General features: G+C 35.3%; 1 protein-coding gene across 2 annotated transcripts in view; it reads left to right on the top strand.

The window, feature by feature from the left end:
• Window positions 1–24,799, top strand: part of TNKS (tankyrase) — a 211,921-nt gene that overhangs the window by 68,607 nt on the left and 118,515 nt on the right. For both annotated transcript variants that reach the window (XM_023505653.2, XM_031943163.1), the window contains exon 3: window positions 2,587–2,682. In XM_023505653.2, the coding sequence (XP_023361421.2) occupies window positions 2,587–2,682 (96 nt within the window). The remainder of the gene's footprint in view (window positions 1–2,586; window positions 2,683–24,799) is intronic.

Genomic DNA, 24,799 nt, shown 5'->3' with positions numbered 1-24,799 from the left:
AAGTCTTTCACAGATTATCATTACAATATAGCTTTTATTATATATTCTTTGTTCTTTTGGTTGTGCTCACTTCATTTTGTATCATTTTGTAGAGGTCTTTCTGTTTTTTTCTGAGAGCATCCTGCTCATTGTTTCTTTTCTTTCCCTCCTTCCCTTCCTCCTTTCCTGCCTTCCTCCCTTCCTTCCTTTTTAAATAATAACTTTTTATTTTCAAAATATATGCAAAGATAGTTTTCAGCATTCACTTGTTTTTTTTTTTTTTTAAAGCTAAAGCAATTGGGGTTAAATGAATTGCCTATTTGAACTCGGGTCCTCCTGACTTCAGGGCTGGTGCTCTATCTACTGCACTACCTAGCTGCTCCATCAGCATTCACTCTTGCAAAATCTTGTGTTCCAAATTTTTTCTCCCTCCCTTCTCTCACTCCCTTCACTAAACAGCAAATAATCTAATATATATTAAATATGTGCAGTTCTTCTATCCATATTTTCATAATTAAGCTGCACAAAAAAAATCATACTAAAAAAGAATAAAAATTAGAAAGAAAATAAAAAGCAAGCAAACAACAACAAAAAGGATGAAAATACTATGTTGTGATCCATATCCACACTCCTCTTACTGGATGCAGATAACTGACTCTATCACAAGTCTATTGGAATTGACATGAATCACCTCATTGGTGAAAAGCTACTCATCATTTCTTATGGCACTATCTTCTATCACAATTATATACCACAAGTTCAGCCATCCCCAAAAAGATGTGCCCTGTCTCCTCAATTTTCAGTTCTTTTGTCACCATAAAAGAATTAAGTAATAAAACTATTTTTGTATATATGGCTCCTTTTCCTTTGCTCCTCTTGCGGTACAGACTTAGTACCATAACTTCAAGTTCTTAATTATGTGTTAGGTTGCTTATATTTCCTATATGGAGGCTATTGCTATAAAAGAATACTGCTACACTTTGGTAAGAAGTAAGGTGGCATGTTCTCCCTGTGCCCCTATTGACTTTTTTTCTCTCATGGGAAATGCCAATTAAAGTTATGCCAATGGGTTTCACATCACATACAGGAAGGCTTACTGTCCTAGCTCAACATAACTCTTCATTTAGGTATAAGAAAAGATGTTTTAGATGAATAGTCATGTATTCGAAGACTTAACAATATTTAGGGAGCTCTTATTGTATTTGGGTCTGTCTCTTTAGATTCATTGAATCTTGTTGTGTTTAAGGAAAGCAGCTGTTTTTTATCAAATCCTTGACATTTGGTAATCATTGAAGGTTTTTCTCTGAATGCCTTTAGAGGGGAGGTGGTGTTTTGGAATGGTGGTGGTGATGAAAAACAAAAAATAGAAATACCCCTGGTTCAGTGGTTCTTGGAAATGTTATGAATAGACCAAAATTTTGTCCTCTTAGTTAATATTCTGCTTTGTTTAAATTTGTTGAGTGAAATTTAGTGGAAATGGTCAATTCTATTTCTCATCCAAAAGACATCCATGGATCATCTTGATTTAACTGACCACAGTGTGGAATAATAAATAGGGTGTGAAATTTGGATCTTAGATTTGATCTTAGATAGTACTTGCCAATTGTGTGACTCTGGACAACACAAGTATATTCTCAATTTGTTCCTTGTCTGTAAAATTAGGGAGAAAATTATCTAATCATCATTGGGGCTGTTGTCAAAATCAAATGAATGTAAGTTAAGTAAGTGCTTGACTAATTTTGAAATGTGAGTTATTCTTATTCCTTCTTCTCATAGTAGTATTTTGTCTTCATTTTTCTTCTTTATAATTGAACTGTGTACTTCCTAACTTCTTTTCATACAGAAAAAGAATTGTTGCCTGTTGAGGAATAAAAGGATAAATCTGGATTTTACCTAACTTGTGTTTAGAGGAGCTTCCTCATCTAATGGTTTCCATTAGATGGTTGTGTGTGATTGAGATGCAGGCTCTTCTTTAAAATTCTTTATAGTAATTGAATTTCTATATATAAACATTTTTTTAAAGAGAAGGATATTTGAGAAGACAACCACTGTTTTGCAGCTAGGCTGCAGGGGGCTTGAGTAGCATCTAGTTTTTTCTCTATTAAACTTCCTGGATACAGGCCAGCACGTTATGTCAAGTTCCATGTGCAAGCCGGGAACCACTAAAAAGCTTGTTCTTCGTTACGGCTGTTCTGCGGGAGGGAGGAAGCGTTTGGAAATTGAACGCTACAGAAGCAGCAGCTTCCACAGAGGTAATAAAAAAAGCTAGAGCAGGCTCCCAGAGAGCAGGTTTCACAGCATGAGTCAGGCTAGACAGTGCAGCTTGTCCAGCTTGTAGAGGTGAGAGATCCAAGGTGGGCATAATAACATCTCTTGCCTTGGTGTTTGCCATGGCGAATCACATGATCTTCCCGTATCATAAGTTGCCAACTTAGCTTTACTCCAGAGAGAAATCTTTGCTGCAGTGTTTTTTGTAAAATAGAGAAAGAGGGAGAGAAGAAGATTGTGCAATGTATGTGTTTGCCTACACCATGCCGAGGAGACACTTAACAGTCCATAATGTATGTCCCCCCGAGGTAAGAGACTGTTTCTGCTTTCCCTGCACAGTTCTGCTGCAGCACGGAGCTGATCCAAACATTCGCAACACTGATGGGAAATCAGCCCTGGACCTGGCAGACCCTTCCGCAAAAGCTGTCCTCACAGGTAAGAGGTTTTAGAACTGCCAGAGGGGCTCTTTGGGGATGGGGGAAGGTTGCTGGATCCTCGCATCTTTTTGGTTGAATTTCATTTTCTTTCACTGATAAAACTACACAAAGATAGATCCTTATCCATTGTCTGGTTTTTTATTATAATTTTGAAGGGTTACTAGTCATTAATTGCTGTGCTGTTGCAGGCACAAATTGCTTCTTCCACTTATTTCTGAGCATTATGGCATTGGGCAACAATGTCATTCGTTATTCACTGCGTTGCCTTCTATGTTTTGGATTTCCATCTGCCTTCCCCTCTTCCTTCTTGGATTCTTTTTAAGACCTTCACTATTGAACTAGCAAGGACATTTGTATTAGAGAAAAGTAGTTTTGATGGGAAAACAACCTGCTGCCTAGAGTGATTAAAATAAAAAAAAAAAAAAAATGTTGTTATTCACCCAGGGATTCCCTTCCTCCCCACTCATTTATCTGTATGTCTTCTGTACTCTTTATCATTGTCTCTAAACTCTTATTGTAATTCAGGCAGGAGATTATCTTTTGTGCTTCAAGTTAATAAAAATAATGATTTAAATAGCAGTAAGAGAAATGGTTAACTAGAGAAGAAAATATGGTTTGAGTTGTATTTCATAATCAAATATAAGTCAGAAAATCAAGCTGTGAGATATTTGAATCTGAGTAGTTGTTTTCCTTCTGAAACTGCTGCATTGGCTCAGTTTTTGTTTTTATTCTTAGCTTCAGAGTCTTTTGCCTTTGCCCTCTTCCACTTGTAGCAAACCTTTTACTTTGGCTCTTGTGCCAATGCAGCGCTTTCCATATTGTTTTATTTAGATGGCATGAAATGAAACAATTTAAATTCCTTTTCAGATTATCCCTTTGGAAGAAAATAAATATTTGTTTTGAAAAGTTGAGCATGCTATATGTGTCCTTAACAGAAATGCTCAGCTGGACTGGCACAAGCCGATGTTCAGAGCTCTGAAAATATATGAGTTGGATGCATTGTATCAAAATCTAGTCTCCTAGTGGAATAAAATTAATATAATCTCTTGTAATTTACAGCAATATCATTTTTCTCAACTAACGAAAGGCTGTGGATTATAAAGGTGTTGAATCCATTTTATGCACACTTGAAAATAAGGCTGCTTAATTGTAATAAGATAAACATAATTTAAATAGAAATGTAAAATTTTAAATAGTGAGATTTAAAAACATGTTACCTTAGTCCTACATTAGGTATTGACCTTAAAGAAATCCTGGAGGTTTTCATTGTTGTCTTGCAAAGGGAGAACAATATTCCACACCTATAAAGTCTTGCTGCCAATATTGATCCTGGCTTTCTGCTTTCTTAGACGCAAGTAAGTATCTACATTTTGGCCATTTCTCAGGTCTTAACTTCCACATCCTATTCTCCTTCATCTCCTTCTCTCTTTCCTTTTCCTACCACATGAAATTAAGTTATTCTGGTTTATGCCAGTTCTTTGGAGTTATGCTTGTTTTCACTGAACTTTATGCTTTTTTCTTTCTGATTCCTAATTATGTTATTTTCATGGAGAGAGTAGGGTTGTTGGTAAAGCTAGAATATGCTCTGCTGGGACTATCTTCTAGAGAAGGGCAGCTTATCAAAGGCAAAAGTCATGTTTCTGAAACTTGTATTACAAAAGCAGAGGTGTCAGACATGGAGGCACAGCCCACAGCAGTATAGTCTAAACCAGATAATAATGTTATTGGGAAATATTTAACAAAATAAAATAGATAACATGACACTTAAAAATTTAAGTCAAAATGTGTTATATAAGGATTCTTATGGATAAATTATTGGAGGTTTGACACCATCATAGAAAAAATTTTGTTTTTGGTAATGATGGTAATGCTTAGTCTCCATTGCTCATGTTGTGAAATTTGACATTTTGGAAATTGGTACTCTTTTTTTTTTTTTTTTTTTTTTTTCTCCTTTTAGGCCAGTGTGAGGTACCTCATAGAATAGGTTATAGGATGAGAAAAATTATATGTACAAAGAGAGTTTGTTATAATCAAATGTATAGCAATAATGAGCTGTGTATAATCTCATGACTGATCATGGACTTGTATATAAATAAATCTAAAATGCTTTAGAATATATATGTGGTTTCTCTTATCAATCCATCTTTTTTTTTTAATAGCATTTTTTTCTTCTTTATTCTGCATCATTCCATAAGTAAAATTGCTAAGACTAAACCAGAAACATGTAGATATGATTATGCCATCCTATGACTAATATAATTCAGTTTAGGTTTATTTTAGTTTTTTCTCTTTAATGTTTTATGATCTTCTTTGATGTAAATCACAGTTCTGGTATTTCTGATTTACAGTGCCAATTTACATTTTAACCTTACCCCTAACCCTCCACTGCAAGCTTACTTAGATGTTTCAAAGACAGCTTCAATTAAAGCAGCTAGGTAGAGCACTGGGCGTGGAGTCAAAAAAGACCAGAATTCAAATTCAGCTTCAGACACTTATTAGTTCTTTAACCTTGGGCAAGGCCCTTACCCTTTGTTTGCCTCTGTTTCCTCAACTATAAAATGGGGATGATAATATCATCTATCTCTAAGGGTAGAACTCTTCTCTCATGGTCAGCTGGCATTTATTAAGTGCCCGCTATATATAAGGCACTATGCTAATCTTTGGGGATACGTAGAAAGATAAAGTTCCTATTCTTAAGGAACTCACATTCTAATGGAGGAATATAACATGCAAACAACCATATACAAATAAGATAGTTATGGTAAATTAGATTATCTTAAGGGGAAAGCAAAAAGATTAAAGGGGTATTTGGAAAGGCTTCCTAGAGAGGGTGGAATTTTAGCTCAGAATGAAAGAGGAGGGAAGTATCCCTAGAAATGGAGAAATTTCCCAGCTACAGATAATGGATTGTTTTATATGAGGAAAAACAGATTGTACATGGAAAAGAGTATAATAGGACTAAGAAGACCAGCGAGGTAGGAGAGGGTACGGTTATGAAGGGATTTACACATAAAAGATTTATATTTCATCATGGAGATAATAACAGAGAGCTATTGGGATTTATTGAATAGGGTGGTTGATCATTTTGATACCTGAGTGGAAGATGAACCAGAAACATCATCATCATCATAGTATTGTTTAGAAAGAATCTGAATAAAGCATTTATGAAATCTACCAAACAGAAAGGTATTGCTCTGTTGCTATAATATCCTTAGCTCTTAAACAAAAATTAATATTTAAATGGGACTTTGATAAAAATCTTCCCGTGATGCTCATTGACCTTGTTCTTGAAGGTTTTGACAATGAAACATAAGCTTTTAAAGATCATTTCTTGCTGGCGTGACATAAAGTGTAGAGGTGGTAAAAGACTTCAGAGGGACTCTCAGAATGCAAATGCTCATCCATCACTTGGTCATGAATTTTTGTCAGTTGCAACCCATGAGACAAAGACATGGTCATATGGTCCCCAATCCTGCGTGGCTATTTTGTGCTTCTGCATAATATATACTTTTTAGAAATTGAAAAAAAAATTGATTGTGAAGAATCATTGTTTTGAAACTGTCTAAATCTTCAATTGTTGTTCCTCACCATGGAAAATTTGTATCCGATGAAATAAATGGAAATAAAGAAGTTGATGAAGTTGTTTCTATTTATGCAAAGGTACTAAGAGATATCAATTCATAGAATGCTTGCTAGTCTTATACTTGGTATGAAGTTGATACTTAGTAAACGTTCATTGGAATTGGATTGAATGGGCACAGGACAAACTCAGCAGATGAAAAAGCCTTCAGGATAGCTCTTTGAGTGGACAGCCCTTAGAACTAATCCATCTGTCTTTGTCTCTAGTAAATATACTTCTGGTTGAAAATGAATAGGTTCCAAATTTAGTAGGAGGAAGTAAGTGGCCAACATTAGCACAATCTCCCAAATGCATACTTTTCATGATGCCAAGTTTCTCCCTAAAAGTCAATTTTACAAATAACCTTATTCTTCTGGTGATAGTACATGGCTGTGCAATATGGAATGCCACAGCCTCCAAGAAATCAGAATTATAAAGGGCAATGGGAAGTTGTGCCACTTGCCCTCTATGGGTCAAACATACCAACCTAACTGAAGTAGTGAGGAGTCCTGAGGGAGAAATAGGAAGCTAGATGGACCAGTAGAATGAAATCACTACCACCTCAAACCTAAAAGACCACTAGAACTTGAGTGTAATGGGCTGAGGTTTGAGTTGATGCACTGAGGTCCCAAGTACATGAGGCTAAATAGTAATTGGGGTATACTCTATTAATATACATGATTGGATAAAGAATGGTCCCTGCCCACTCTCCGTGCAAGTCCTGATATGTTGTATAGGAAATGACGATTTTGGTGGGTGGAGGCAGGAGACAGGAAGAGAAACTGGGAGAGATTGGGCCTGGGTTCCATACTCCTAGCTGCTGGTCGTGTGGCTGCTGGTCTAGCTAGCTTCTTGACTCAGCTGCACACATTGCTATTGCCCATTCTCTTCCACCTCCAATCCTTCTTCACTGAGAATAAAGACTGATGATTTTCCCCTAACCTGAATTCCTGACTCCGACTGATTTTAAAATACGCGATCTTCACACTTGAGCCCAAGAACCTTGGGGATAATAGTATCCCCAGACCACTAGCTTGTTACCATCATAGAGGAAAGCAAGCCCTCTGAAGAAAGGGCCTGTTAATCCTCCTCCTCATCAGCACAAACGGCATATTAGCTGCCATGGGCAGATATGTCTTTGTGCCCAAGGAAGAGCAGGACCCTCAAGGCCACTAATCAATTTCCAGCTTAGTTCATAGGGTTTCTGACCATCATTCTAGGATTATCTTGGGGTATTGGTGATGCATACCATTTTATATCCTTTGTTGAATAGCCTTTAATTTTGTGCCATGGCTGAATAAATTTCCTTTTTTTTGTTAACTGATCTAGAAGTTTCTCATTTCATTCAAACCTTGAATATAAACTACCAAAGAACTGACCTGAGTCTTGCCCAGCCAGTTTAGAGCACCTGCAAATTTGATTTTCTGGAGATTTTGTAGTGCATTATTCAGAGCCCCATAGAATCATCAGAACAACAGTGGTATTTCTTTTTTTTTTTTTTAATGGCTTTGTGTTGCAAAGAGAAGCTTCTTGGGATGGAGAGCTAAAAAGGGCATAGATAAAATGCATAAAGCTCTAGACAGTGTGGTATCATGGATGTTGCTATGGAAAGATGACCCTTAGTTGTGAGAAGTTTTTGATAATCATTTAGAGAAAATAGTATGAAGAAAATCAGGAATCATTCTTATGCCCTTAAATAGCCAAAAACTTGTTCCTAGAATATGACTAATAGACAGATTAATTTAGAATTTCAGTCAGGTAGTCACTAATATTATTACGGAAACTAGATAAGAAGAACATATGCTTGAAAACAGTGGCAGAGTAAACTTCATCCAAAAGAGAGAGATCTAAGAGAATAGGAGAGCAAACAGTTCTGAATGTTATAGATACATCGATCCATAGGATAATATCTGAAGAGAAGGGTAGTGATGGGATAGAGAGAGGAGATAGTGATATGAGCTAGGGAGAAACTCAAGTATCTTTGTATCTTAATCTCAATATTTATATGTTGGGGAAAGTAGGTGGTGCATTAATGGAGTGTCAGGCCTGGAGTCAGAAAGATAAATCTTCCAGAATTTACATCTGGGCAAGTCACTTTACCATGTTTGCCTCAGTTTCCTAATATGCAAAATGAGCTGGATATAAGGAAATGGTAAATCACACCCACATTTTTATCAAGAAAACCCAAAAAGCGGTCACAAAAAAAAATCAGTCATGACTGAAACGACTGAATAACATAATTTTTAGTTGGCTGTACAAATATTGAGATAGGACAGCTTGAATGCACTCATTTTCCTATTTAAAAAGGAAAATAGTACTAAAGGTTGGAAATGCTATTCAAAATAAATTTAAAGATTAAAATGATTCTAAGTATTTTGTCATCGTGTTTAAATTATAATCATATGTTGCAGGATGAATCTATTAAATTCTAAATAGAAGCTAGGATCAAAAAAAAAAGCTGAACTAGAGATTGTGTAGTATCTTGCTTTAATTGCCCTTTTATTTATTTGTTTGTTTGTTTGTTTGTTTATTTAATTATTTATTATAGTAACTTTTTATTGACAGAATCCATGCCAGGGTAATTTTTTTACAACATTATCCCTTGCACTCACTTCTGTTCCGATTTTTCCCTCCCACCCTCCACCCCCTCCCCTAGATGGCAAGCAGTCCTATATATGTTGAATATGTCCTGGTATATCCTAGATACAATGTATGTGTGCAGATCCAAACAGTTTTCTTGTTGCACAGGGAGAATTGGATTCAGAAGGTAAAAATAACCTGGGAAGAAAAACAAAAATGCAAACAGTTTACATTCATTTCCCAGTGTTTTTTCTTTGGGTGTAGCTGCTTCTGTCCATCATTGATCAATTGAACCTGAATTAGGTCTCTTTTTCAAAGAAATCCACTTCCATCAGATTACATCTTCATACAGTATCGTTGTTGACGTATATAATGATCTCTTGGTAGTGCTCATTTCACTTAGCATCAGTTCATGTAATTCTTTCCAAGTCTCTCTGTATTCATCTTGCTGGTCATTTCTTACAGAACAATAATATTCCATAACATTCATATACCACAATTTACCCAGCCATTCTCCAATTGATGGGCATCCACTCAGTTTCCAGCTTCTAGCCACTACAAACAGGGCTGCCACAAACATTTTGACACATATTGTCCCTTTCCCTTCTTTAGTATCTCCTTGGGGTATAAGCCCAGTAGAAACACTGCTGGATCAAAGGGTATGCACAGTTTGTTAACTTTTTGTAATTGCCCTTTTATTAAGAGTAGCATATAAATCATGCAAGCATATTTGCCAATTGATTCTTTTAAAAAAAAAAAAGTAGCTTTTTATTTTTCTTATTATTTTTCAAAATATATGCAAAGATAGTTTTCAACATTCACCTTTACAAAACCTTGTGTTCCAAAATTTTTTCCTTTTCTCCCTACCTCTCCCTTCCCCTTAGACAGCAAGTAATTCAGTATAGGTTAAATGTATGCAATTCTTCAAACATTTATCATGCTACACAAGAAAAATCAGATCAAAAGAGAAAAAATGAGAAAGGAAAAACAAGCAAGGAACAAACAAAAAAGGTGAAAATACCATGTTGTGATCAACATTCAGGCCCTATGTTCCTCTCTTTGGATATAGATAGCTCTCTCCCTCACAAGATTATTGGAATTGACCTGAATCACCTCAGTATTGAAAAGAGCTTAATCCATTATAGTTGATCATAAACTATAATCTTTTTGTTGCTGCTTAAAATATTCTCTTGGTTCCACTCACTTCACTTAGCATCAGTTCATGTAAAAATGTAAAAACCCTTTCTGAAATCTATTACCTACATATATTATAACTTACCCAGCCATTCCCTAACTGAAGGACATCCGCTCAGTTTCCAGTTCCTTGCCACTATAAAAAGTTGCCAATTGATTTTGGTCAGTGTGCAAATAATCCCAATGAGAGGTATGAATGGATTTTGATATCTGTTTTGAAAGTCTATAGTTACAACATTTACTTTTTCATCAACTAATACAAGCTTACATCTAACTAAAGAAATCTTAATGATTCATTTAGAAAACTTTCTGTGAAAGTAAAAGATAGTTGGAGTGTCAATTATACTGACATTACAAAAAGAAGTAGCTTCATGCTATCCAGAATTTTTTTTTCCTAGTAAATTTATTTATTTTTAATGTACATTGCTTTACGAATCATGTTGGGAGAAAAAATTCAAAGCAAAAGGGAAACACCCATGGGAGAGATTAAAAAAAAACACAGAAAAAAGAAGTGAACATAGTATGTGTTGATTTACATTCATTCTTCTTAGTTCTTTTTCTGGGTGCAGATGGGATTTTCTATCTAAAGTCTAATGGGATTGCTTTGGATCACTGAACCAGTGAGAAGAACCATGTCATTCATAGTTGATCATTGTGCATTCCTACTGTTAGTGTGTACAATGTATTCCTGGTTCTGCTTGTTTCGCTCAGCATCAGTTCATGTAAATCTTTCCAGGCTTTTCTAAAATCAGATTGTTCATCATTTTTTATATAATTATAATATTCTATTACTTTCATATATCATTTATTTTCACCATTCTCCAGTTGATGGGCATCCACTCCTTTTCCAATTCTTTGCTACCACAAAAGGAGCTGCTACAAACATTTTTGCACATATGGGTCCTTTTTCCTCCTTTATGATTTCCTTGGGATATTGACTCACTGCTGGATCAAAAGGTATGCACAGTTTGATAGTCCTTTGGACATAGTTCCAGATTGTTCTCCAGAATGGTTGGATCATTTCACAGTTCCACCAATAATGTTGTATTAGTGTTACAGTTTTCCCACATCCCATCCAACATTTATCATTATCTTTTCCTGTCATCTTGGCCAGTATCCAGAAATTTTAAAAAAAAAAAAAATTTCATTAAGAAAATGTCCATTTCTAATACCTTTTGCTGAAATAACAATTCCAGGATAAACTTGATTATCTATTTCTCTATTCATTTCCATTTCGATTTCTTTATCGATTTTTTTCATAAGCTTTAAAATGTAGGGATCCAGATGGAGTCTAGAGTCCAATAAAGACTGATTACTTCTCAAATTTTACATTATAGTCCTATTGATATATCCCTTCAGTCATTCTGTGAAATAAGTATATAGATACTAAAGTCAGTAAGAAGATGAATTCAGATCTTGTCTTTGATAAATTTTTGTAACTAACCAATGTGCCAGGTACCCCTCTTAAAACTTCAGTTATAGAATATGCTGGGCAGTATCTGTGGCAGGAGTTGATACACTGGGACCTCTTTCATGCAATGATGTGCATTGTCCTAGAGATGTTAGGGGCAATAAAGCCACAAGTCAGGACTTAGCCTTGTTGTTAAAGAGTATACACAGGGGTATTCAAGTTATACTTTTTCTTCTCTAAGGAGACTAATGAGCATGTTGACTCATCTTTCTTTACATGGGGCTTTTCCCATCCTGTATCTATGTAGTTGGCTTTTGGACAATTAAGACATTTCCTTATTTAACACGTTACTCCTTCTAGTTAAGGCTGTTTAATTTATTAAGGCTACTTTTAATTTCCTAATGCTCAAAGGAATTTCATTTTATTTCATTGATTTGGGAATTCTTGCAGCAGTGCCTGTTACAGTCCATCCATCCCTCTTCCTGCTTTTCTCTTCTAGTCCATGCTTTACCAGAAATTTTCTATAGGGGTCTGATGGATATAGGGGTCAAAAAGGGATCTTTTTTAAAGGATTATTTTAAGTCTCCAAAGAGGTCATAAATAGGAAAGTATTTTGATTACTTTAAATACTGTGTTGCTGTCATATTCCTCTTTTCTATTCTGTCATCATTCATCATTATCTTCCCATTCCTTTTCCAAGTCATTGAAAAAAATATTTAATTATATTGATTCCAGAGCAAGTTGGTTTGTCCCAGTCAAAATTTGCATGATATATATACACAATCCACATATGCGAACTTGTAAATCCACAAAATTTGCATGATATATATATATATATATATATATACACACACACATACATATGTACACAATCCACATATGCATACTTGTAAATCCTTACATATACATGTGTGTATATAGTTCTGCACCCATGTGCGCACACACATTTGTGTTAATTGACTTTCCTTCCCTGTAGGAGATGTTTCTCACATTAGTGGGATAAGTAGCAAAAGACAGAAGATAATGGCCTTGGCTTATTATCAGTTACATGTCTTACTTGGACATTTTTTCATACATGTCTTGGACAAATATTCATTCACTTTGTTTTTTTCATTATAAATGATTTCTAGTATAATCTTAATACAAAGCATTTTAATGTATGGACTTATTTATATTCTGTTTTATATTTCCCCCTTTTTTGGAATTTTTAATTCTACGTTTATTTATTTTTGTTAGGCATTTCCCCGTTACATTTTTATTTTATTTTATTTTGGTGAGGCAATTGGGGTTAAGTGACTTGCCCAGGTCACACAGTTAGGAAGTGTTAAATATTGGAAGTTAGATTTGAATTCAGGTCCTCCTGACTTCAGTGCCAATAATCTATCCACTGCCACATTTAGTTGCCCCTCTTTGGTATTTTTAATCCCAAAATTTCATCAAAGCCTTTTTAAAGATAGTAAAACAGTCCAATATAACCAGTTTGCTGATTTTTTTGTGAAAAGGGAGACATATTATTAAGGATATTCAGCATGAGCTAAAATATGGAATAAGTGAACTATCCTTAATGTTTCATTATTATTTCTTCAAAAAGAAAAAGTAGTTTGCCTGTTCATTTATGAATATTCAATCAAATTCAACATTGAAGTTGCATTTAAGACAGATCTTAGTGGCAGTTTTATTTGCTATACTGGTGTGTGTGTGTGTGTGTGTGTGTGTGTGTGTGACATAGACAAACACACACACTCACCTTGGAAAGCTTAATAGTGATATTATAAAGGTGATAATTATGCCCTGTACATTTTGGAGAACAATGACAATAATTTATGTATTGAGATAGGAAACTTGTTTTTGAACAAAAAGGGCATTTTAAAATGTTTGCTGATGAAATTAAACTAAAATTAATATGGTTCGTATGTAACTGAACATCATGCTTCCAGTTTTCAAAGGTAGATTGTTGACCTTTGGAAGTATATATGTATTAATTTAAAGTGATTTAGAAATTATCTTTGAAACCTATTCATTTGCTCATTAAAGCTTAATCTTCTCTAGTAAGAATAAGATTTTATTAGAAAAACTCCCTTGTCCTTGGCCACAGATTTTCTTCTTCACAGTCCATACACATGGAGTTGCTTGTGATTTCCTTCCTATGACAAAGTGACAGAAGTGAGAATCACTATTGTGATCTGGTGAAAAAAGAACTATACGTATGTTATGAGGCTACAGGAGCCCTGGGAAAGAGATAAGTACTTCACAGGCAAGTCACTGACAGGGTGATTGGCCTCAGTGTGGGATCAAGTGGTCTAGTTATATAAATGGATGTGACTCAAGTTTGGAGCTAGTATTATTATCCTTCTTTACTGCTCTTCAGTTTAGAACTTCCAGAGAAGGCAGTGCTTTTGTCAGAGGACCAAAATGTAAGTAAATAAAGGCAAAATTTAAGGGGGAATGTGATATGATTTTCTTAATCCTAGATTCAGGAATTAGTAACCTGACTTTCTTGACACATATTAACTTTTTTGCTGTTGTGAAACTGAACCAGAGATTGTCCAACCCCTTCTCCCTTCCCCCCCCCCCCCAAAAAAAAAAACTCTTTGAGGGTGTTGGCATACAGGAGCCACCTGACCGTGGCTGCTGGAGATCCAACCCAGACCTGCAGAATTGATCTCCTCTTGTGAGATATAGTACAAGGAGACTGAGCGGCAGATGCTGTTCTCTGACCTCTCTCCTCTTCCCTCTGCCTCCAATTTATCTCATTCCCAGTACATAACACCTGTGTCAGCATAGGCTGTCCTACAGCTCCTTCAAATGTTATGATCCACAGCTGTGGAGGCTCTCAGAGATTGACCTGTCCCTTAACATGAGAGTTTCTAGTTTCTGTAGTTCAGTTGTATCCAAAATCCAAAATCAATATTGTGATTGTTTTCCTTTCTGAGCTTAAAGTATGAGATAATGAAATATTTAGTCTTTCCCTTGGCATTGGATTTGCTGAGCATGTGGCTTTATCTGAAACTTCCCGTTTTTTTTTTTCCCCCCCAGTGGGTGACTTTAAAGTCTTGACTCTTCCACATGAGCAACCTGTCTTTACTTCCCTCCAATCAAACTGTCTGTCCCCTTTGCTGAAAATTCCCATATCCCATGTCCATTTTTGTATTGGTTGTCCTCAGTACTTGAAAGTGCTCCCTCTTCATTTCTGGCAGAAAAATCATTGGTCTCCCATCTGCTCCTTCTAATCAACCTTTCCTTTCACTATTCCAAAGTGACCATATATATTTTGTGTATACATACACAGATACACACATTTGTGTATATGTGTGTGTGTATTGTCATTTCCTGTTATGATCTAAGCTCTTTGAGGGCAAAGACTGCCTTTCCCCCCACTGTTTAGCATGGTTCCTGTTTCAGAGTAGGTGCTTAATAAATGCTTCTTAAAGATGCTTCTCTTGGCACAGTCTTGTAGCACAATCAGGTAACTGATGAGTTGACTGTCTCTAGAGAAGATTCTTGAAGAATATAATGCTTTGGGTATTAGTCTTTAAATATTTAGAAAATCTTTGTGTGTCTGTATGAAATGAACTTAAATGCTTTTTAAATAAATGACCCAGAGGACACAGAGAGGGATAATATTTCTTGTAGATTCTTGGATAAGCAGTTGAAGTCGAATCAACAATCAATATTTATTTGGGTATCTGACTTCTCTTAGGTTCTGTGGTCAGGGTTTTTTATTGGCTGAAGCATGCAGATTTAATTTTCACCTCATCAACTAGCAGGAAAAGTATTTCCATACCAAGTCCATATTTTTTGGGCTGGCTGGTGTCCATATCCTTGGATGGAGAGAGAGTCATTACTAACATAATTGCTAAGGGGATCAAGTAGCCATGATGATACCTGAATGGGCTTAGCCTCAGTGAAGCTCTTAAAGCAGAGGTTTGATAGAAATCCCGATTCAAATAGGTCTTGAATTAAGTTGCATCTTCTAAGTGGAAATTCTATGATCAGAGAAAGAGTAGCTTTGAAACTTTATGAAGTAGGCACCTTTGCTAAAGTGTCCCATCCTACGGTCCTAATGCCTCTATTGTCAAACAAATATTTGGCACTGTGTACCTCCACAACTATCTCTTAGCACCTTCTTAGAACTTATATTTAATTTCTAATTTATAAGAAAAACATTTATTTTTTGGGTGGTGATTATGGGTGGGCCTACTTGGTTAAAAGAACCTTACTTTGCCCATATGGATGGGATAAGGTACAAGGGAATTTTCTCTGTCATTATCTCTCTTCCCCTCCCTTGATCTCTTTTTTTAAACTTTGAGACTAAATTAAGGCAGATGTGTAAAGATGCACATAGTAAAAGCCAAAGAAAACTAAAAAAGTAGTTTAGTGTCCCTCCAGAAGGGAGAATATGTTCCCTTGAAGACATTTAGAATATGAGAATTTGTGGAGCAGAGCATTTTTTCCTATTTGCCAACAAAGAGAGTTTGCACGAACATAGAATTATTCCTCTTATTCCCCCTCCCTCAATTCCTATCCACAGATGATTGCAGGTGTTCTTTGGTTTGCAATCATTGGTTTTTTGGCACATTTAATTTCACCAATTAAATGACTTTTTATGAAATTTGCATTATGAAAAATTATTTGTAACTCGCTAGACATTAGCCAGATAATTAAATATTGCTGATCTGACCTAATGATTATGTGGTGATAGGGAAGATCGACACAAACTCAGAACATAAAACTATGTGAAAATAGCTATAAGCAAAGGGTTAAAGAAAATGCATTGGACCCAACCATAACAAGAATTCCTGGAAGAATTAAAGGAAGAAATAACAGTAACAGAGGAAAAATTGGGAAATGAAATGAGTAATATAAGAAAGTTATGGAAAGAAAATTGGTAGTTTAATTTAAAAGAGAGAGAGAACAAAAAAAAAAAAATGAAGAAAATAACATTGTTTAAAAAAACAGAATTGGCCAAATGTAAAAGAAGCACAAAACTCACTGACGAAAAGAACTCCTTCAGAAGCAGAATAGGCCAAATGGAAAGGAGGGTACAAACACACACTGAGGTAAATAATTCCTTAAAAATTAAAACTGGGCAGGTAGAAACTATAATTCCATGAGACATCAAGAAGTAATAAAACAAAATAAAAGAAAAAATAAAAGAAAATGTGAACTATATTATTGGAAAAACAACTGATCTGGAAAACAGGTCAGGAGAGATAATTTAAGGAGGATAATTTGAGGAGAGATAATTTAAGAATTATTGAAATATTTGAAATCTCTGATCAAAGAGAGAGATATAGAGAGACTGACTAGAAATACTTCCAGAATTGTAAAGGAAAACTACCCTTGATCCTTAGGTTCAGAAGATAAAATAGAAAATTGAAATAATCTATCCATCACATCCCGAAAGAGATCATGAAATGAAAACTCCCAGAAAGATTAAAGCAAAATTCCAGAAGGAATCAAGAAGGAAATATTACAAGCAACCAGGTAGAAACTATTCAGGTATTGTAGAACCACAGTCCGGATCACACAAGATTTAGTGGCTTCCATGTTAGAGGAGTAGAGGCTTGGAATATGGTATTCTAGAAGGCAAAAAGAACAGGGATTAAAACCAAGACTCGTCCTCTCAGTAAATCTAAGTGCAGCCATTCAGGGGGAAATGGATATTTCATGAAATATTTATAGCAGCTCTTCTTGTGGTGGCAAAGAATTAGAAATTGAAAGGATACTCATCAGTTGGGAAATGACTGAACAAGTTCTGTATATGATTGTGATGGAATACTATTTTGTTATAAGAAATGGTTAGGAAATTAAATGCAAAATGATGCAAAATGAACTGAGCAGAACTAGATCATTGTGCACAATAGCAGTATGATCAATTGTGAGAAGTATAACAACTCAGATCAATACAACAATCTAAGACAATTCAGAAAGACTCATGATAAAAATTGCTATCCATTTCCAGAGAGAGAATTGGTAAACTCTTGAGTGCAAATTGAATTGTAGTTTTCTCACTTTATTTTTCTTGGTTTTGTAATGTGTTTTCGACAGTTGTCAAGAAATATAAACATAACCAAATAGATAGGCCACCATTATTCTTACTAATATAAAATAAAAACCTACTGGTAATAAAGTATATCTGAAGACTTATATAATGAGAAAGGAGGGAAGAGGGAAGGAAGAACAACTCAGTAAATGATTAATAAATAAATGTTCAGTGAGCTGACATTATGGCATTTTAGCAGTACAAGAGAATTTACCCTTCAGACCATTTCAAAGACAAAGAAGTAATACACATAAAGTCAGGACTTAGCTGAGGTCATACCAACAGTAACTGTAGCCAGTATGGGAACTCAGGTCTTCTCATTAAATATGTGTTAGAAAGAGTCCCATCAAAATTAGTAGAATGGCATTCTAATAGGAAATGAATAATTTTAATCTTTATTATTGTGGAATCAATCAGCTAGGTAGTGCGATGGATAGACTGCCAGGGTTGGAGTCAAGAAGACTCCAGTTTTCCTGTGTGATCCTGAGCAAGTCACTTAACCCTGTTTGACTCAGTTTTCTCATCTTTAAAATGAGCTGCAGAAGGAAAAGACAAACTACTCCAGTATTTCTGTGAAGAAAATCTCAAATAAGGTTACAAAATAGTATGATCAAAAGGACAGAAAAACAACATGGAATCAAGACATACTTAATTTTTAAAACATACACTGGTATATTTAGGTGAGTGACTAAAAATTCATTTTTCTTTTAATCTTCTCTTTGAAACACTTGAACTTTGTTCTAGAAAGAAGTAATATTTATTATTTCATCCTTTCCATTTATCACTTTTGCACAGATCTTGGCCTCTAAAGAGCACTTAAATTTTTTTATTATTTTTCTGTACAAAGATTGAAGCTCTAGTGATAGTGTAACTGCATGGAAGCAGACAGTTTTCTTTTGAAACTTTTGTTTATCCCTTTTATTTATATTTGGTGAAGTCCTTTAAGTGATTACTACTTTAAAGGGATACCACAAAGCATCCTGAAAAGTTGGAGAGCTGACACAGTCTTAAACAGGATATTGGAAGCAGGAAGGGAAATTAGATTACTGTAATCATTCAGTTGAAAAGATAAGAACCCAAATTTGGTAATGACTGAGTAGCTAGAGAGAGATAGAGGGGCAGACATGTTGTGGAATTATAGTGGACTGAATTTGGCAATTAACCCTAGAGGTCACCCAGTATAGTCTCATTTTACAAACTGAGAAAACAGACCCAGGAAAATCACAAGACTTTCTGAAAATATACAGGTATCAGTGGTTCAGTCAGAATTCAAACCCCTTCTTTCCATTCCAAATCCAGCACAATTTCTGCTTCAAATCTTGATGAATAATTGAACATTGGTTAGGAAGAAGGGTTCTTCTCCTCCAGGCATTGTAGTGAAGGAAGATGAGGATACAGGAACTTAGAAATACCTTCTAAGTTACTACTCAGGATAGAGTAGAAATTACTATTGTCAGCAATAGGCAGAGGCTCTAAAGTGAGACAAGTCAAAATACACAGGCAGCGTGCAAGCTTGAAACCACCCTTCCCCAGAAGGAGATAGGGCCAAGCCAACATCCAGGCAGTCACACTAGAGCAATAGTGGAATTCCTGGGAAGCAAAGCACCTTGAGTCTTGTAGGAGGCCTGCTGCCAGAATAATCAGTAATGTTTGATCGAGCTTGTCCATTGCAAGGGATGGATTGGGAACTATGTAAAAAGAAGTAGACAGAAGGAGAGAAGCCAAAATTTAAATCCAGTCAGTCAATGAGTATTTATTAGGTAACTGTTGTGTGCCAGGCGCCATGCTAAGCACTGATGATACAAAGAAGCAATGACTGAGCCTCAAACCATACGTTCCAGCAAAAGGCAGGGCCTGGTCTTAGCCTACACATCCCACCTGACTATCTAAAAGTAAAGGAGAGAACAGAGTTTGACTTATGCTCAGAACCTTGAATCAGAGACTGAGGCAGGGGATATGAATCAATACTTCTATTTTCTTCAAAATGCCCAACACAATTAAGAAATAGTTTAAAAAAAAAGAAAAAAAGAGAAGTTTGGGAGACAAAGAATTAACCAGTTCATCAAGCCTACAAAAATAACCAGAAATGTAAAGTGAAATGAGAGCTAAGGAGGAATATAAAATGATATGAAGGAGAATTAATAGTTTAAAGGAGAGGGTAGTAAATATGAACAATAGAATGGGTCAAATAGAAAGTAATTCTGTGAAAACCCTCAACAACATCTGAACCCCCAGAGTTTCCAGATGAAAAAAAAAAATTTACTACAGCCAGAAAGAAAGAGTTGAAGTATTATAGAACCATAGTTGAGATCACTCAAGACTTGGTATTTACCACGATAAAGAAAAGAAAATATCTGAATCTGATATTCTAAAAGTCAAATTATAAATGTTTTAAACCCAGAATAACTACAAAACTGAGTATACTCCAACATGGGGGAAATTTATTTGTAATAGAGTAAAAATGAGTTTCTCGCATACTTGATGAAGGGTCTGAAACTGAGAGGAAGCTTTGAAATATAAGTAAAGTTGTGAAAAGAAAATAATGCTAACAATAGATAGCATTTGGAAGGTGTTTATACATCCTAATGGGGGAGAATAAGCAAGTATCCAGAACTCTAATGTTACAAGGTTACAAAAGGTTAACAAAAAGTTAAATAAAATTAACAAAAAGATTTGCAACTAATTTTGTTTTCTTTTGATGGTCTTAAGAAGGAAAGGGAGAGAAAATGGAATATAGCGAAAAAGAGAAGAAAAGGAAGACCATCTTTAACAATATATGAGATGAGGGGCAGCTAGGTGGCACAGTGAATAGAGTGTACTGACCTGGAGTCAGGAGGACCTAAATTCAAATTTGACCTCAGATACTTGAATCTTACTAGCTGTGTGACCCTGGGCAGAGGAAATTCTTTGCCTCGATTGCTACCTAGCCTTAATCATTGAATGAGTGCAGCCTCAGTCAGACTGATAACCTATTAAAAGATCTTAGTTTAAAAAGGCCAAGACCGCCCATGCATCCAGGAACATCTCTAGTCATCCTGATCTGTATCTTGCCACTGGACCCAGATGAGAGTCTGGTAAAGCAGGTGACCTTGCTCAGTCCTCCCTCACTTCAGTCCAATTCATTTGCATGTCATAGCATCACCTCCCTGATGTCATGGTCCTCTTCCAGAACTAAGGACGAAGAACAACAACAATAATGATGCTGAGCAAGTCACTTAATCCTAATTGCCTTGCAAGTAAATAAAAATATGAACATAGAGGAAGAATTGGGGAAATGGACATCCCATGATCATTTTATCTGAACCACACAAAAGAGGATTGAATTCACACATACTTTTAAATAGTTTTGTTTAAAAATACATTAAGCCCAATAGGGAAATGGAGGGGATTTAAAAGGGAGAATAAGGTCAGTGAAAAATCAATTATAAATTGCACCAACCAAGGTTCACGAAGGAGGTATTAGAAGGAATGAAAGAAAAGAAAAAAATAATTGGGGGAGGTCAGAAACAAAGACAAATGGAATATGAAGCAGAAACAGATCTCTTCAATTATAGGTCACTAAAGTTAAGTGTTCTCTTTCAGGATCCTCCTGGGTTTGGAAAAAACACAAAAGAGAGCAGTTTGTGGGGAAACAAATAGTTGACTATCAATTGTGAATTTACCAATAAAACTGAAGAGAGTAGCAGAATGTAATTAGAAAGCAAATCCAGTTTTAAGTTAGAAGTTTTTTAATAGGTCATTTAGACTAGAACCTTCCTTAATAGGTTAGGAAACAAGAACCTAGAGATCATGACTTAGTAAAAGTCAAATGGGTAGAAAAGCTGGGATTTGAACTTGGTCTATGTAATTTCAGCTCTAGTGCTTTTGCTCTATCTATCAATTGGTCTTACCAGGTTCTCCTGCCCCTTGTTTCATTCAAGATTATCATTTCATTTTTTAATTAGTGCAAGGTTTGCCTTATTTGTTTGCTAACCAGATTGTTTAAACTCAGGACAAAGGGAATAGTATAGATCCTACCTAGTCTATCAAGATCCTTGGGATAATTGTTTTGGTTTTATTTTTTTCACTTAATCGTATTTTCTTTTTTTCCAATTATATGTAAAGATAGTTTTCAGCATTCATTTTTGAAAGATTTTGAGTTCCAAATTTTTCTCCTGCTCTCCCTTTTCTCCCCCCTCCCCAAAACAACAAGCAATGTGATAGGTTATACACGTACAATCAGTCATGTGTTCATATTGGTTATGGTGTGAAAGAAAATTAAAGGGAAAAACCATGAGAAAGGAAAAACCAAAAAAAAAAGGGGTGAATGGCATTTTCCACCATAAATCTATTAAAATTGTCTTGGATCATCATTTTACTGAGAAGAGCTTAATTTATCATAGTTGATCATCACACAGTATTGCTGTTTCTGTGTGATATACTTCTAGTTCTACTCACTTTACTCAGCATAGTTCATATGATTCTTTTGAGATTTTTCTGAAATCTGCCTGTTCATCATTTCTTAGAATAGCATAATAGTATTTCATTACATTCATATGCCACATTTTGTTCAGCCATTCTTCAGTTGATGGATGTCCCTTCAATTTCCAATTTTTTTGTCACCACTAAAAGAGCTACTATAAATATTTTTATACATGTGGGTCCTTCCCTCTTTTTTATGATCTCTTTGGGATACAGACTGAATAGAGACACTGCTGGATCAAAGGGTATATGCACAGTTTTGGTAGCCCTAGGTGGTACCTTAGAGTTGTTTTAATTTTCTTTTCTCTAATTAATAGTGATTTAGTGCATTTTTCCATATGACTATAGCTTTCATTTCTTTATCTGAAAACTGCTCTTCATTTCTTTCAACCATTTGTCATTGGGGAATGACTTAAATTTATATTCTCATAAATTTGACTCAGTTCTCTATATATTTTAGAAATGAAGCCTTTAACAGAAACACTGGCTATAAAAATTGTTTCCCAACTTTCTGCTTTCCTTCTAATCTTCTCTGCATTGGTTTTGCTTGTGCAAAAACTTGTCACTTTAATGTAATCAAAATTATCCATTTTGCATTTCATACTATTCTTTAGTTCTTGTTTGGGTATAAATTCCTCTCTTCTCCAAAGATCTGACAGATCTGATAGGTAAACTATCCCTTGCTTTCCTAATTTGTTTATAGTATCACCCATAAATCTTAAATCCATTTTTTGGAGGGAGATTTTGGTGCTAGTTCTTTTTATTTTCAAAATATTTATTTACAAATTTACAAAAAGTATTTTTATTTTCAAAACATATGCGTGAATAATTTTTCAACATTGACCCTTGCAAAACCTTGTGTTCCAAATTTTTCTGGTGGCATATCATATCCTAAGTGTTGTTCACTTTCTAGGGGAAGTGCTTTGTATTGATTTTTCTAAGATATGGCCCTAAGTAATAATCTATGTTTCCTTGTAGTAAGGGTCTATTATCTTGGAAAAAGAAGCTTGTAGTATTCTACAGTCAGATAGTCATTTACACCTGATCGGCTGAACTGCATCCCAAGAAAATTTTCATTTTAGTTAATCCAAACTAGTGTGATCTGGCTCTAAAATTATGGAACTGATTTTTACCAAAAATTAATCTCATTACTTATCATTCTCTATAATTTAAACAGTATTTACATTTGTCTTATCCTATAAATTTAAAGTTGACTTCTGACTTTGCTTGTGTGATTTTAACTCAAATGAAATAGTTTTTATACATATAGTCTTCCTCCCTTAGCAAGCTTGTTGAGGACAAGAACACTCTTTTGTTTCCCCAGTGCTCAGTGTAGATAGCTGTAATTGGTTATAATAGCTCATAATAAAAAGCTTTTTCTTTTTTTAAAAAAAAAACATTATCAGAAGTAGTGGGGGAATCCACCTTCCCCTCCTGAAGCCTTGGGTTTCCCCCAGTGTCTCTACTGATAATTGCTAGATATGCGACCTCAGGTTGTCATCACTCATTTTCCTGAGGTTTTAGATTATTCATCTGTAAAATAAAGGGAAATCCAAGAGTGCAGTTCTGACATACTGGATCTATAAACATTGTTTCTAAACTAGTTCTATAAACACATATTAAATGCCCGCATGTTCTCATGTCTCTGCCTTAGGCACTGGGGATGCAGCAACAAAAGGAAAAACAAAAACCGTACTACTCTGTTAAACACTTGATGGGAAAGGCAAAGCAGAGCAGTGGAAAAAGGAAAAAGTCTTCCCCTTCTTCCCAGAGGTTTCTACTTTGATTTTTAGATGGAGTATGAGATGCACATGAATTTTTAATAGAAGCTTAGAACAATGACTTTTGAATGTTAGCACCATCTACAGATTGCTAGTACATTTTTTTATTTAAAAAAGAAAATCCTCAAAACAGCAATTTTGCATGCCAGTTTTCAGTCTAGGCATTTTATATAAATGATTCATGTTGTGTTTTATAGTAACTGCTCTTATCTATACAGAGACAATCTTGCCTGCAGTTCTTGCTCTTATCAAGGTATGTAAATCCCTCACTGAATCAGACTACTGAGGCCCTGTTGATCTGTGCAGCCCCTATTTATAGATTGCCAAGCCTCTGATGGAACCTGCATAGTCCTTAGGATTTTGAGGTTCCCGAAGAACTTCAGATGTGACTGTATTTTGGATGACTTAATAAGTGCTATCTGCTGTTGTTAATATTGTAGTGTTTGTATTTTTTTTTTTTTTTTAATATCTATTACTTTGGGTCTATAGAATGTTTTTCTCTGAAAGATGGAATGCCTTTTGGCAATGTGACATCCATGTCCCTGGGCCCTCTTAATTCTTTAGTGATTTGCTACTTGAGTAAGATATGTGAGTTTTTCCATTTAAATTACCCTTTTTGAAATATTTCTGAATTCTGGCTTTGGATTGTCTATAATATTTCAACTACCCTGATCAGTCTTGTCATGAGCAGTATTTTTAATTTTGGCCCTTGTTACTCAAGCTCTTCTGAAGTTGCTTAGGCCAGTTACCGTAGGATTGGTTATTCTTTCAACTCTTTGAGAGTCAATTTTGTTCAAGGTGCTTTGGAGGATATAAAGATGAATAAGATTGCTACCTGTCCCTTAAGGAGGTTACAGCTGTGAGAAAGAATGCCTATACACAGTTTTAGTAAAAATCAATATGCATTAGGGTCATTAGAAAGATATCTGGTTCTAAGTATTCAAAGGAGGAAAGTGCCTTTGAAAGGAATCCACTTGAGCTTGAAGGGAGATCTCTTAACAGGAGGCTTCCCAGATTTGTTGG

This window comes from Sarcophilus harrisii, chromosome 6, assembly GCF_902635505.1.
Source record: "Sarcophilus harrisii chromosome 6, mSarHar1.11, whole genome shotgun sequence".
In the NCBI taxonomy this organism is placed as follows: domain Eukaryota; kingdom Metazoa; phylum Chordata; class Mammalia; order Dasyuromorphia; family Dasyuridae; genus Sarcophilus; species Sarcophilus harrisii.
Note: the sequence above shows the minus strand (reverse complement) of the source record. Positions and strands in the feature narration are given on the sequence as shown.